Source organism: Cucurbita moschata, unplaced genomic scaffold (genome assembly GCF_002738365.1).
Source record: "Cucurbita moschata cultivar Rifu unplaced genomic scaffold, Cmos_1.0 Cmo_Scf00028, whole genome shotgun sequence".
NCBI classification, from domain to species: Eukaryota; Viridiplantae; Streptophyta; class Magnoliopsida; order Cucurbitales; family Cucurbitaceae; genus Cucurbita; species Cucurbita moschata.
In genome coordinates, this window is record NW_019268544.1 from 2339556 (window position 1) to 2352453 (window position 12898).

General features: G+C 34.8%; 2 protein-coding genes across 2 annotated transcripts in view; both read right to left on the reverse strand.

Annotated features, from left to right (window-relative positions):
• Window positions 1-5259: 5259 nt before the first annotated feature.
• The window catches only part of LOC111463486 (transcription factor RAX2-like), a 15367-nt gene continuing 7728 nt past the window's right edge, over window positions 5260-12898 (reverse strand). The window contains exons 2-4 of the mRNA XM_023107435.1: window positions 6315-6457; window positions 6106-6235; window positions 5260-6027 (exon numbers count right to left, since the gene is read on the reverse strand). Coding sequence (XP_022963203.1) covers window positions 5337-6027; window positions 6106-6235; window positions 6315-6450 — 957 coding nt within the window. The 5' untranslated portion in view covers window positions 6451-6457 and the 3' untranslated portion in view covers window positions 5260-5336. The remainder of the gene's footprint in view (window positions 6028-6105; window positions 6236-6314; window positions 6458-12898) is intronic.
• Window positions 11213-12898, reverse strand: part of LOC111463485 (branched-chain amino acid aminotransferase 2, chloroplastic-like) — a 7243-nt gene continuing 5557 nt past the window's right edge. The window contains exons 8-10 of the mRNA XM_023107433.1: window positions 12598-12693; window positions 11894-12006; window positions 11213-11532 (exon numbers count right to left, since the gene is read on the reverse strand). Coding sequence (XP_022963201.1) covers window positions 11418-11532; window positions 11894-12006; window positions 12598-12693 — 324 coding nt within the window. The 3' untranslated portion in view covers window positions 11213-11417. The remainder of the gene's footprint in view (window positions 11533-11893; window positions 12007-12597; window positions 12694-12898) is intronic.

Here is a 12898-nt window from a genome sequence, read left to right on the forward strand (position 1 = left end):
AGTTTTTTTTTTTTTTTTTTTTTTTTTTTTTTTGACTTTTTCATATGCCGGCTTCTGTTTATTGTACCGTTCTATAATATTTATTTTCATTTTTTTTATTGCAATTTTCGTGTTTATTTTAAAATTAGTTTGTGTTTTGAATCTATGGTAGGCTATTGGCCACGAATCTAGGTGAGTTATCTGCCGTTAACAAATGATATTATATTTGTAAGAGAGTATTTGCGTTTGTATTATTGGTTTCAGAAGTTTTTTTAATAAAAAGTGTTATATTAATTTCGTAGAGATTTGAATAAAATTATTCCCATAATTATTGTAACAAAATTACTATTACTAACTGATTGACTTTTTACTTCTGCAGTAAAAAAGAAAAGTGGTTGGGAAACTGCTGGGTGTCACAAGCATTAAAACCATTTTTTGGGTGGCTTTGACTTTGACTTTGACTAAGGTTAAGTGAGATTTGTCTTTTGCAACTGAATACAACTTACGTCAAATTTAAGTTGGTTCGACCACATCCGTAGTCCATGGATGTGAACATTATCCAACTTGCTTTTACGCTAGGGTAAATCATTGGACTAGACCTTGCATTTATTTGGGGTCAAGGTCTCTCAATGTAACGTTGAATCTCAACATTTCATCTTGGTTCTTAATTAACAAGGCTCACATGTTTTGATGTCATCCCAAGTCTTAGGATGTCATCGGCCATCATAGCCTGCTTGATCATGCTCATTGAGAACGAACCCACGTGTTGTTCATAATATCAGGACATCTCAAACATCAATCTATCTAGGTTTTATCGAGCCATTGAATCATCTCGTATCCATGCCAAGTCATTTACGACATCCGTTTCGAATAGTGGTGTATATTCTAACCTTTGGCACATTAGCGAGAGCGCAATGTTGACATACTCGTGTCGTTGGACACTGTCCTTGAAGACCCATTTTAAAGAAAGTCACTCGAGACACTTGTTTCACAACACTTACTTGTCCCTTACTGTGACACACGCATGTGTCACAAGGTAGGTTAGGCTAAAGAGTCCAAGGGTGGTGGAGAGCTGACATCATGTGTCCCCTAAGATATAATTTGAAGCATTTCTAATCTAGCATGTGTTTTTGGCAAACGGTCATACGATATTGTGAAGCGTTCATCTAGTATCCGACTGATACCAAATTTTGTGAGCTTTCATCTTTCATATGGATGAACTTAGCTCCGGAGTTGCATGCTTTTCTCTCACTCAACTCGACTCCTTCCTATATCAATTATTTTTGAATTCCACGTAAAAGTAATCCATATAAATAATAAAGAGATATTGACCCATAAATTTAAAGTTAGGATGTATTTGTAGTTGATACAAGAGTCTATCACTATGTGGATGTGTTTGTAATTGAAACACCCCACGTTGTGTGATGAGAATCTAAAACTCCACACATACATGATCCAAGTTGATTTCACAGGCAGAGAAGCAAGAGAAAGAAAAAGGAAGCAAATGAATAGATCTTGGAAAACAAAGTGGGAGCAAGCATCTGCAGGGTGTGGAATGTGTCGAAGGGGAATCATCAGCATTCGAGGAGGAGGCCAGGGGTGTTCACCAACCATTCGGCATTCCCTTTAATATCTATATTATGTCTCTACCCATTACCCAACACTATGGCCTTTAAAGTGGGCGAACTATCCCTAATTTCCCGCTTCCTTTCCCCTCTTTTGTATTCCCATTTTGGTTCTCACACAACCTTTCCCGGAACCCTTTTCACCCCCCCTCGTGTGCCTTTCCTAATCAATCGCTTTTCTTGTGTGCAAAAAGGTTTAACTTTTGGTTCATCTTTTTTTGTCCAATTGCTGTCCCCAGACAAAATGAAAAATATGTCCTATGGTAAACCAAAAAGGAAGGCTTTTCTTTCTTCCCACGTATTGGATTCTTCAATCTAAGATCTCCCATTAGTTGAAGAGGAGAACGAAACCATTTAGCCATTCCTCATAACCCATTGCTGAAGCTCTTCCTTTCACACCACCTCGTTGGGCTTGACCGGATTTGAATAAACTCTAAACCTTAGACCCTAAACTAAGAATAAGAAGATCCATAATTATAATTAGGATTCAGGAGGGCCCATTGGGCTTGGGCCGGAATGAACCCGAAAACCATACATGGACTGTAAGGCCCAAGTCTGCGGTCCGGATAGAGACCATCGAGAGAGGAAAAGTCATAATTAATGGGCGGAAGTGACATTAAGAGTCTAACATTAAGAGTCTAAGAAAGAATGCTAATTATAGTTTTATAATGCTAATTAGGGTTAGTGAGTGTCAACATCTACAAATAAAATACAAATAAAATAAAGTGAGTGGGAGGAAATTAGGAATTGATAAATCTTGATTATGAATTTTTAAATATATAAAAAAAGGTGGTGTGGATTGGAAGGTCGTCGGGTGGCATTTGTCGTGGCTTGGATTTCAATCAACCCTTTTATGACCTCCTCCTTTTCTCCCCAACCCTAAATAATAATAATAATAAATTAGGTTTTAAAATATTCACCCAACCAAATTCAACCTCATTTTTATATTTATAAATTATCTGATAAAAAGAGATTTGTTTTTATATTTATAAGAATAAATATATAAAGGGAGAGATGGAGTACAAATTCAGATAAATATGATAATAATTATCATGGGAAAGGTATGTCACATGGATTGAAATTTGAATGGCTAATTAAATGCCTCCGTTTGAATATAATAATACATAATGTGCATATTTATGAATATAATATGTATATTATGTGACTCTACACTTTAATTAACATATTGATGTCATTGCTTACGTACATATTTAATACTCGTCCTCATATAAACACGCCCTTTTCAAATTATTGCTTCACTTTTTTCAAATTTAATCGACCCTTAAATCTAATTCAAAATTATCCCACCATTAAAGGTCTATCATTCTAGAACATGGTAACATTTTTAATTTGTCGGCAACTTAGATTAACATATAGAGATATCAATTTCACCCACAGGGAGGAGATTCCTATTTATTCAGAGAATGAAAGAGGGAGTGAACAACATTTTTTCACCTGTTAGATAAATGGGGTCGGAGACGAAATTATATTCTCTGTCGCTGTCCCATTTTATGTTTTGTTCGAGAGAATGATCGTGGAATCCCTATATGATTTCTTGTATTATGTTAGTTCGTTAAATCTAAATTGATATTATAATTGAGTTCACATTAGAAGGGGGAATATGTCAAATATATTAAATGATTAAATTAAGTTTAGGGTATTAATTAAATGGTAGTGTAGAGAATTAGGCCCAAGATACACATATTATATCAATATATAGAACATAAAAATGAGTTGTTTTTGTATGCATATGATTGTCTTAGTATATTTGAGCATATAAAATAAACATCTTAGCCGCCACACGTAAACAAAATTTCCTTGCACAAGGTTTTTCACTTTTTTTAAGGAAAATTAGTTTGTTGTTTTGCAATAATTAAAATATATTTTGGAGAATGTTTGGAAGATTATGTGGATAATGTTCGTTGTCTAAATTAATTATTATTTTGTTTTTGTTCTATGAATTAGTTAAGTTATATGATATATTGTTAATGATAGAGATTAAATTACCCAAAGTAAAACTATAATATAACCTCAAAATGGAAGAATTTTCCATGGCAACTATTTGATAATTGGGTTGAAATGTTCTTGAGTGAATATATTATATAATATTTACAAATGATGTCAAACTTTTCTTGATTCAAATCTTAAATAAATGAAACTTGGTCTTATTGGAGCAACATAATTGAGTGTTAATTACTTCATTACTTTTCAACAACCACGTGATTACATTGATTAATTAGCACAAAGATCAATTTAACCACCACTAGTAGATATTGTTCTCTTTGACCCGTTACATATCACTGTTAGCTTCACGATTTTAAAATACGTATGCTAGGGTGACGTTTCTACACCCTTATAAGGAAAACTTTGTTCTCTTTCCAACCGATGTGGGATTTCACAATCTCCCTCTATTGGGAGCGAGCGACCTCACTAACACACCGTTTGGTATCTAGCATGTCAAAATTTAGTGCAACTTATTGATAGTTCTGGTACGTAGTATGGCAAAATTTAGTGCAACTTTTTGATAGTTTGAATTAGCCATATATTCGTAATCAATTAATATTCGGAGAATATATTAGTTATAGAATATATCTTAGATTTCGTTAATATTTTCCTCTTCATATTTGATTTGCAGTATATTTTAAACGTTGTGAATATAACAATCTCAATTCTATTTCTTAATTCTTAAATTTGTATTAGGTTGAGTAATAATATTTTCATATCTATTCACAGCGGTTAAATATTGCTAGCATGTATTGTTTGCTTTGGTTCTTAAATTTTTAAGATGCGTCTATTAGGGAGAGATTTTCACATTTTTTTCAAGAATGTTTCGGTCTCTTCTCGAACAGACGTGGGATCTCACAATCCACAAACACTTCTACTAGGGAGAGATTTTCCCAGTTTTTCAAGAATATTTCAGTCTCTCTCGAACCGATGTGGGATCTCACAATCCACCTTCCTTAGGAGATGAGTGTCCTCCTCAGTGTCTAGCTCTAATGCCATTTGTAACGGCTGGGTGGTTCTATGTCATCAAGATAGGGTTGATTATGTGGAAGGGTCGAGGGGGAGAATGAGATATAATGAGTAATAATGGGGGGAGACAAGAATGGTCCAAGTGGAGAAGGAGGAACAGTAAGAAGGCTGTAGAGTGGTACAGATGATGTCTAATCCAAACAAATATTGATATAATGTCCACACCACACCACACCACACCAAGACGGGGAAATGAGGGACTCCTTCCTTCTCTTCTTCCTCAAAAAAAATCACTCAAACAGGAATCTGATTCTGACACTTTACTACAAATATTATATTATATTTTTTTTATGGGTTTTGAATTTGCCTTTGTTTTTTGGTTGGAATTACATGGGATGGCTGTTTTTTAGTTGGAATTACATGGACAAAAAAATGTGACAGAAAGCACCCATTTTTATTGATGCTTTCTTTGCTAAACCCCAACCAAGTCTGAGCCAAACTGTCCATAACAACCTTCTTCTTCTTCTTCTTTTTCTTCTTCTTCCAATTCACTTCCACTTCCATCCCAAATTTTTATGTTTACAACCAAACCCATCTCTTCCAATGGATCAAATGGGAAGAATTGTTAAAGATGGATAATTTTGAGAGATTGATGAAGAGAACAAAATTGGAAACAAAGGAATTTGTTGAATGAGAGTCGATTAAGGGAAATTGGAATCCAAAATACAAATTTACAAGTGACCCTTTTCAGGGTTGTTGTCATAGGAGGCAATAGTGTGTAGACTCACCAAAAGCAGCAACATGAGTGTCATGATTGTGAGGCAAGCTTTGTTGGGAAGCTTCAAAATCTGAAGAAACAAGCGGAGGAGGATAAACCAAAGAGCTACTACTTTCAGCTGAACTACTTCCCATCCCATACAAACCCTCCATCCCATTTTCAAATCTATTCTGCAATGGATCTCCAAATTCAACAACTCCATGGAACATTCCGGCTGTCGGATCCTCCACTCCAAATTGCATGTACTCTGCTGAGAATTCACCAAGATTTGAACTTTCAAACAGTAATGGATTTTGATGGGGTTGTGAAATGCTATTCTCCATTTGGGTCAATTGAAATGGAGGATCAGAACAACAAAACCTGCCACCCATTTTCATGATCAAATCCCTAAATTCTTGGCCGCTTGTGTTGGGATTTGGAAAATATGGGGTTTGGTTGAAATTCATTGAAGAAGCTCCATCAGGATGAATAACATTGAAATTCTTTTCAATATCATCCCTTTTTAGTGTTGTAGTATGAGTATGAGGTTGGTTTAGGGTATGGATTCGCCTAGCCAGAGCTGCTTGTTCACGTTGCTGTTTTCCCAGAAGCTTCTTCTTTAATCTCGTGTTCCAGTAGTTTTTTATGTCGTTATCGGTTCTTCCCGGTAGCTGAGCTGCAATTATGGACCATCTAAACAAAACCCATCTCATAAATTCAGCTCAAATTGATTCATTAATTATGAATTTTCAAGAAAGGTACTAAATTTACCTGCTTCCTATGCTTATGTAGAGACTACAAATGATGTTATCTTCTTCCTCCGAGAACCCTCCATGTTTGATGTTGGGGCGGAGATAATTCAGCCATCTCAATCGGCAACTCTTCCCGCATCGCTTAAGGCCTAAGAATTTCAATTTGGTGAGTTCAAAATCAAGGATACAAAAATTTGATGGGGGTGATGTAAATAAAAAATTTGGTACCTATTTTCTGAGGCAAGGCAATCCAGTTGCCGCCGGTGCCGAATTGCTCAATATAAGCTTTGAGTTTGGCATCTTCCTCAGGCGACCAAGGTCCTTTTTTGACGTTGGCTTTGTCACAACACGGAGCTCTTCCCATGTTCTTTCTCTTTTGAGGTTTGAGCTATTTGTTTGGTAATACCAAGATAATGGTTAGGTTTATATATATATATATATATATATATATATATATATATGCACATAAAGGAAAGAAGGAAAAGAGAGAGTAGTAGCTGGAGGAGAAGAGAACGCATGAAACAAAGTGTCACAGGATTTCAAAAGTGGGTTTTGGAAAAAGATCCCAACTTTATGATTTAATAATTAAAGAAAATTGAAATTTGCATGTATAGGCATATTTATTTAGTGGGTTAAAATTATTAGAAGAGTGATAAGAAGGGTTTGTTGGAAAAGGAAGAATGGTTGGAAAGTGAGAAAAGTATGAAGAATATAATGATATCATGGGTGTTGGTGTCCTATGGAAAGGGTTTAAGGGGATACCCACTTAAGTCTCCCTTTTTTTTTCTTTTTTTTTTTTGAAAGGGGTTGAAGTGGTGAAGAGCAGCAGGGGTTTGTTTTGTTTTTGGATTATGAACAATGTTAATTATGCTCTTGTCCTCTCTTCATTTAATTGTTGTAACTTTTTTGGTTTCAACCAAAAACCACTTACCCCATTCCCCATATTGCTCGCTCATAAATCCAACACCTATTTTCAAATCTGTGTGGTCAAATCAGTGAAAAGGGAAATCAAAATAGAATATAGGGTAGAGATGAGTTAGAGACTGACACTATGTGTCCTAAACCAAAAATAGTTTTACAGACATAGATCTCTCCCCTGATTTTGGTCTTGTTTTTTTTTACACCAACAACTTCCTCATTTCTTACTCAGCTAGAGGTTAGGAATTATGTATGATATTGTCCACTTTGAGCATATGTTTTCATGACTTTGCTTTATCTTTTTTCGTAGGTCTTGTATTAGTGGAGATATATTCCTTACTTATAAATTCTTGATCAACCTTTTAATTAGTTGACGTGGGACTCTTTGATGTTTAATTATTTTCATGGAATGTTTGGTTTGTGGTAGTGCATTTTGTTTGATGTGTAAGTTTGCAGAATTTTGTATCCAGTAGTCCATCATTCATCACAAACTAATTTATAAATTCAACAAGTTGTTAGATCACCTTTGAGCATTGTTTTAGTGAAACATGCACATCCATGTCTTTCAATTCTAAAATCTTGCAAAGGATGAATAAAACTACGAAATATGAAAATGACATCTTACTATATATATATATATCCAATAAATAGAAGGAAGAAGGTAAGACAATGTTTAAAAACAAAGAGATATGAATATAAATGGGTAAAATTTGGTTAAGGTTGGTGACCCAATGTGAAGAAACAATTGAAATAGGTGTAATTGGGATAACAATACAATAATGGAATGGAAAGGGAAAGGGAAAGGGAAAGGAAAACGATAATATAATAAGTTAAAGACAAAGGAAAAAGTTTGAAATTATGGGAACAATAATGGGACTAGAAGAAGAGATATTTGAAAGGAAAGAGATATATATATATATATATATATGTATATGTATATGTATATTGATGGGCAATACCCAATAGACAAATGGCACATGGCAATGCCCAAAAAGTGAGTGAGTAGAAATCTTGACAAAGATGCAGTGTCTTTGTTTCTTTGTTTATGATGAGAATTGGTAGCACAAGAAAACGAGGCAGGCAGCCACTGTCAAATCACTGCGTCACCTTATTGGACTTCTTCTTTTCTCCTTTCCTTCCATTATCCCCTCCTTTCTCCTTTATTGTTAAATTAATTCATCCTTTCTTTTCTTAATAATAATCCATTTTGAAGATTCATTCATATATATATATATATCATAATATGCCTATGCTGACTTGACTCCCCATTACATGACATTCAAATCCCCATTACATGACATTCAAAGTCAAAAAAGCTTTAATATTATAACACTGCTACATTGGGATCACAACTTTTCTTTCTTTTTTTTTTTGAATTTTCACCTTCCTTCCTTCCTTCCTTCCTTCCTTGCTTGCTTCCTTCAAATGTTCATCTTTGTTGTGTTTGTTTGTGCTGTGGGATGCATACTGCCTTTTGAATATTTGGTTCTTCACACTCTCCATATATGGCCCAGATCTGATATGCTTTTTCTCCAACTTTTTCAATTCCTGTGACAAGTTTATGTAACTATCATGGACTAAGTTTTAAAACGCATCTACTAGAGAGAAAAAAAAAGAAGGTTTCGTTCTCATCTCCAACAAATGTAGGATCTCACAATCCATCCCTCTTACAATCCATCTCTCTTAGGGGTCAGTATCCTTACTGACACACTGTTTGGTGCCTGGCTCTGATACTATTTGTAACAACACAAGCCCACCAGTAGTGGATGTTGTCCGTTTTGACTCGTTACGTATCGCTGTTAGCCTCACAGTTTTAAAACGCGTCAGAGGTTTTCACACCCTTGTTACGAATGTTTCGTTTTCCTCTCCAACCGACGTGGGATCTCACTATATTTTGATTGATTGATATGCATGTATAGTTAGTGAGCATCTTTTGCTAAATTCAAAGACTAGGTAAACTCCGGCGTCTAAAAACTCCAATTTCTAGATTAGAATTTGACCATTTCAAATCATTTACTCACGAAAACTATGGACATCATCTAGAAACACATTATTAGGTCTTCAAAACAAAGACAAAGGAAAAGCACATCTCATTCATTCGCCACACGTTTCCTAAAAGTAACTAAGAAAACATAAACACGAACACAAACACAAACACACACACATAGTATGTAAGAAAACACGATATTTGGTGGGCATCAATATGATCTCATGCTTAGCTAACAATGGAATCAGTCTTGCAAATTGACTCAAACAAAGGCTGTTGCTGAATAAAGGTAGAGAGTCAGCTAAGGGGGGGTTTTTTATTGATGTTTTAGATCCAGGTGTCCTTTGAGTTAAAAAAGGAGAAAGACCCATCAAATATATGTTTTAAAAAAACAAACTTTTTAAAAGGGATGGTGCAAAGGTCAAAAAATGTAAAAGTTAGCAGAGAGATGAAGACAAAATAAGAAATTTTGAGGATTTCAAAGTGTGAATTAGCTAGGGCTGTGGGTGGATCACAAGATGGAATATGTGTAGCTTATTTTACTTCAAATTTTGACCTACTTTTGGACTCCTAAGGCAACAAGACAAGACTTGAGCAACATTTTTTACGTTATTATTATTATAATGTTGTTGTGATGGTCAATGAAAGATTGATAAGATTGGTTTCCAGCTTTCATTTCATAAATCTTTTCTGACTGATATATGACAGCAGCTTCCTGTGTTTGTTTATTTTAACATTGTTTGTTGTTTGTTGTTTGGTCGTAAAGATATTGGTGTGGTTGCAAAGTATGGGGAATTGTTTTTGTTCTTTCTTTCTTCCTTCCTTCCAACAGTTGTAAAACAGTATCACTACTGCATTACTTTCAACTCATGATTTTATATGCTCATTACATTATTCCTATTGAATTATATGTGTAATATCTGTATTCATATTCAAAATCAATGGTTATTTCCATAATACCATACAAATGTTGATAAGATATGAAAACAACAGGTAAAATTCATACAAAGTTGGATCTCTCATTAGCCGTTTTCGTTCATTTTCAGTTTTAACAAAGAAATTCTGACCGGTCAGTAGGAATGGTTCGTGGAATACGAACACCACGTAACCATGATCACATTTCACAGTTCAATCTGAACCTAGTGTCTCGTTACTTTGACCCTCTGTTCCCCTCTATCGTTCTTCATGGCTAAAAATCAATCGAATATCTATGATGAGAAAACATATGAAGCCCAATGTTGGGATTTCAGGCTTATGTGGAGGACCTTGACTAATATGATGTTTGATTACATGGTGCAATTTAATTTCTTTTGTTATTTTGGTTTTGATGGTATCTAAACAAGAAAACCGTTTTTAAAAGAAGAAAGACATGTTAGAACATCCTATTACTTTTAATTGTAGCATCTATCAACAAAAGGATCCTCCTAAGATGATCATCACATGACTATTGAAATACCCCTACTAGGGGAAGAGCTATGCGGATCAAAAACATGACATTCAAGACCTTATTAATTCAGGAAAACGCCAAAATAGAAGGTTAAGTTGTTGGAGATTTAGAAAAGATTACACGGGTTGAAGCTTGGCTAATAATCGAGAAAAAACATACCCTTTGGTTGCACGCTAGGTAACAGCTAGGCTTGCTACCAGCTTCACAATTTAACATAAGCGTTCCCCCCTCGGTTAGGTTGGAGGGTAAAAGAAACAAGAGAGCATTTCCATCGCAAAGATTTAATCCAACAGAAAGCTTACCTATGACTACCTCCTTACAACTTACAACTTACAACACCCTATTTCCATTAACACCTTCAAAACAAGACCGCGGTGCACTGAATTGAGTCTTGTGGAAAAGAAGAAACCATGAGTTCAAGGAGTTCAAGTCCTACTACATAACATGCTTATAAGCGCCAACTATATTTCACCGACCTTGATTGGAAATGCTGTATCAATTTCATTCAAATTTACACGAGCCCATTAACAAAGTCAATATGGCCAAACTTTTAGAGGAAAAACATTGCTATATTGAATCAATGCACATAATTAAACAATCTAGATGTCTTAAACATGACAATTCAATTATTTTCTAGACCTGTCCAAGTCCATCAAATCCAACGTGTGAACTAAAGTGGTGGCAGTTCACCCAATTCAAAGACAAACTACAGAGTCATATTCCTTGCACGTTCTACTTGCTCAGAGTGCTTAATATGAAGTGCCAGCAAAGGAATTAAGCAACAAAAACAGTTTTTTTTTTATTTATTTTTTATTTGTCGCGCTAGTCATTTCCAGTTCAAACCAAAACATGCAGGAAATCTTAAAATTCTTGGAACGCTGTCCAAAACTATCTACACGGTTAATTTAGATATGAGAAAACTACAATTTCTGGAACTAGCGAAAAAGGTAGAGGGGGGTTTTATAATGTCACCCTATGCCTACGATAGGCTGACAGTCCAATTCATCTTATCTTCGATAAGGCCCATTTGTAATCTGGTAAGCACAGAATAGAGTTGTTGTGAAACAACTCCAACACCATCTCCGTAAGATGTCCTGCAAAACCCAGCCATCAAATCAATACAAGCAGAATACTTTCATGTCTACATATTTCATTGCCCCTACTCAAGCAACTGACGTAAAAACTAAAAAGAATGGAGATATATCTTAATTTAGTCAAACGATTTCCCATTTCCAAGTCCACTCGAGCGACGGGTAATTTATGGTTTGTGTTGAGGACACTTAATCCCATGCTAAGCATGTTATAATCTCTTCTATACAAAAACAAATGAATACGGGAACATGTACTTTTAATCAGAAAGCCAGTTCAATTTCCCAACTACTCAATCCCATTATCTCGCTGTCTTGCAATGTGTCAAGATATTGTTTATGAAATATGTCAGTTCCAAAAGTTTACCTTTTTCCGAGATATGTGACGCTGCCCACAGGTGATACAACCACTGCTGTCCCCGTACAAAAGACCTCGTCAGCTTCAAGTAATTCATCCACTGCCACAAATCGTTCCTCAACCTGCACGCATTCAAATCAGTGGCCACTTCTCTCGTCTTTTGTTTTTCACAAATCATTATTTTACCAAGATAAAGAACTTATATTCCTGAAGGGAGTATTTAAACAGCCTAACTCAGTCTCATTTTCATCAAAAAATATTCGTTAACAAGGTTGGTTAAGTGTTTTGTAAAAGTTGTTTTCCTTCGGAAAAATATGAATACATAAAAATATGAATACATTGATAATCTTACAATATCTTTAACGTCAAATACTCCCCGTTCATAGCTTTTTAAAAACTATTATCAAAAGAAGTTGTCAAACAACCCCATTTAACAAATAATAAAGGAAAAACTTTCCAAATGAATGTTATTACATTTGACCTTATGTAAAGCCAGTTATTTGAACCCACAATCGTTAATATCTTCACTGACAATAGTTTTAACATTAAATGGGTTCAAATAATTGGTCACTTCTGATTAAAAGTAAAATTAACAGCCCCATTTAATTATTCAACTACCTTGGGTCAGCAAGATTATGAGCAACAACAATTATAATTTATATGAAAATAAAATTAAGAACATAACAATGATATAAGTTATAATAGTGAAGAACCTCATATCCAAGGCTACGAGCAACGTCAATTATACTCTTTCTAGTAATTCCAGGTAATATTGTCCCTTTTATGGCAGGAGTAGAGATCACATTCCCCTAATCAGAGAAAAATTAAATGCCGGGAACAATTGCATCAGCCAATCAAAAAAAAGAATGTTAGATACAATAACGTGAACACTACAATAGTCAATTTATATTGAAGCAAACAGACCATTGCATGCATCATGAAAACTATTGATCACGCGTATTATGCACAAAAAAAAAAAAAAAAAAAAAAAAAAAAAAAAAAAAAAAAAAAAAA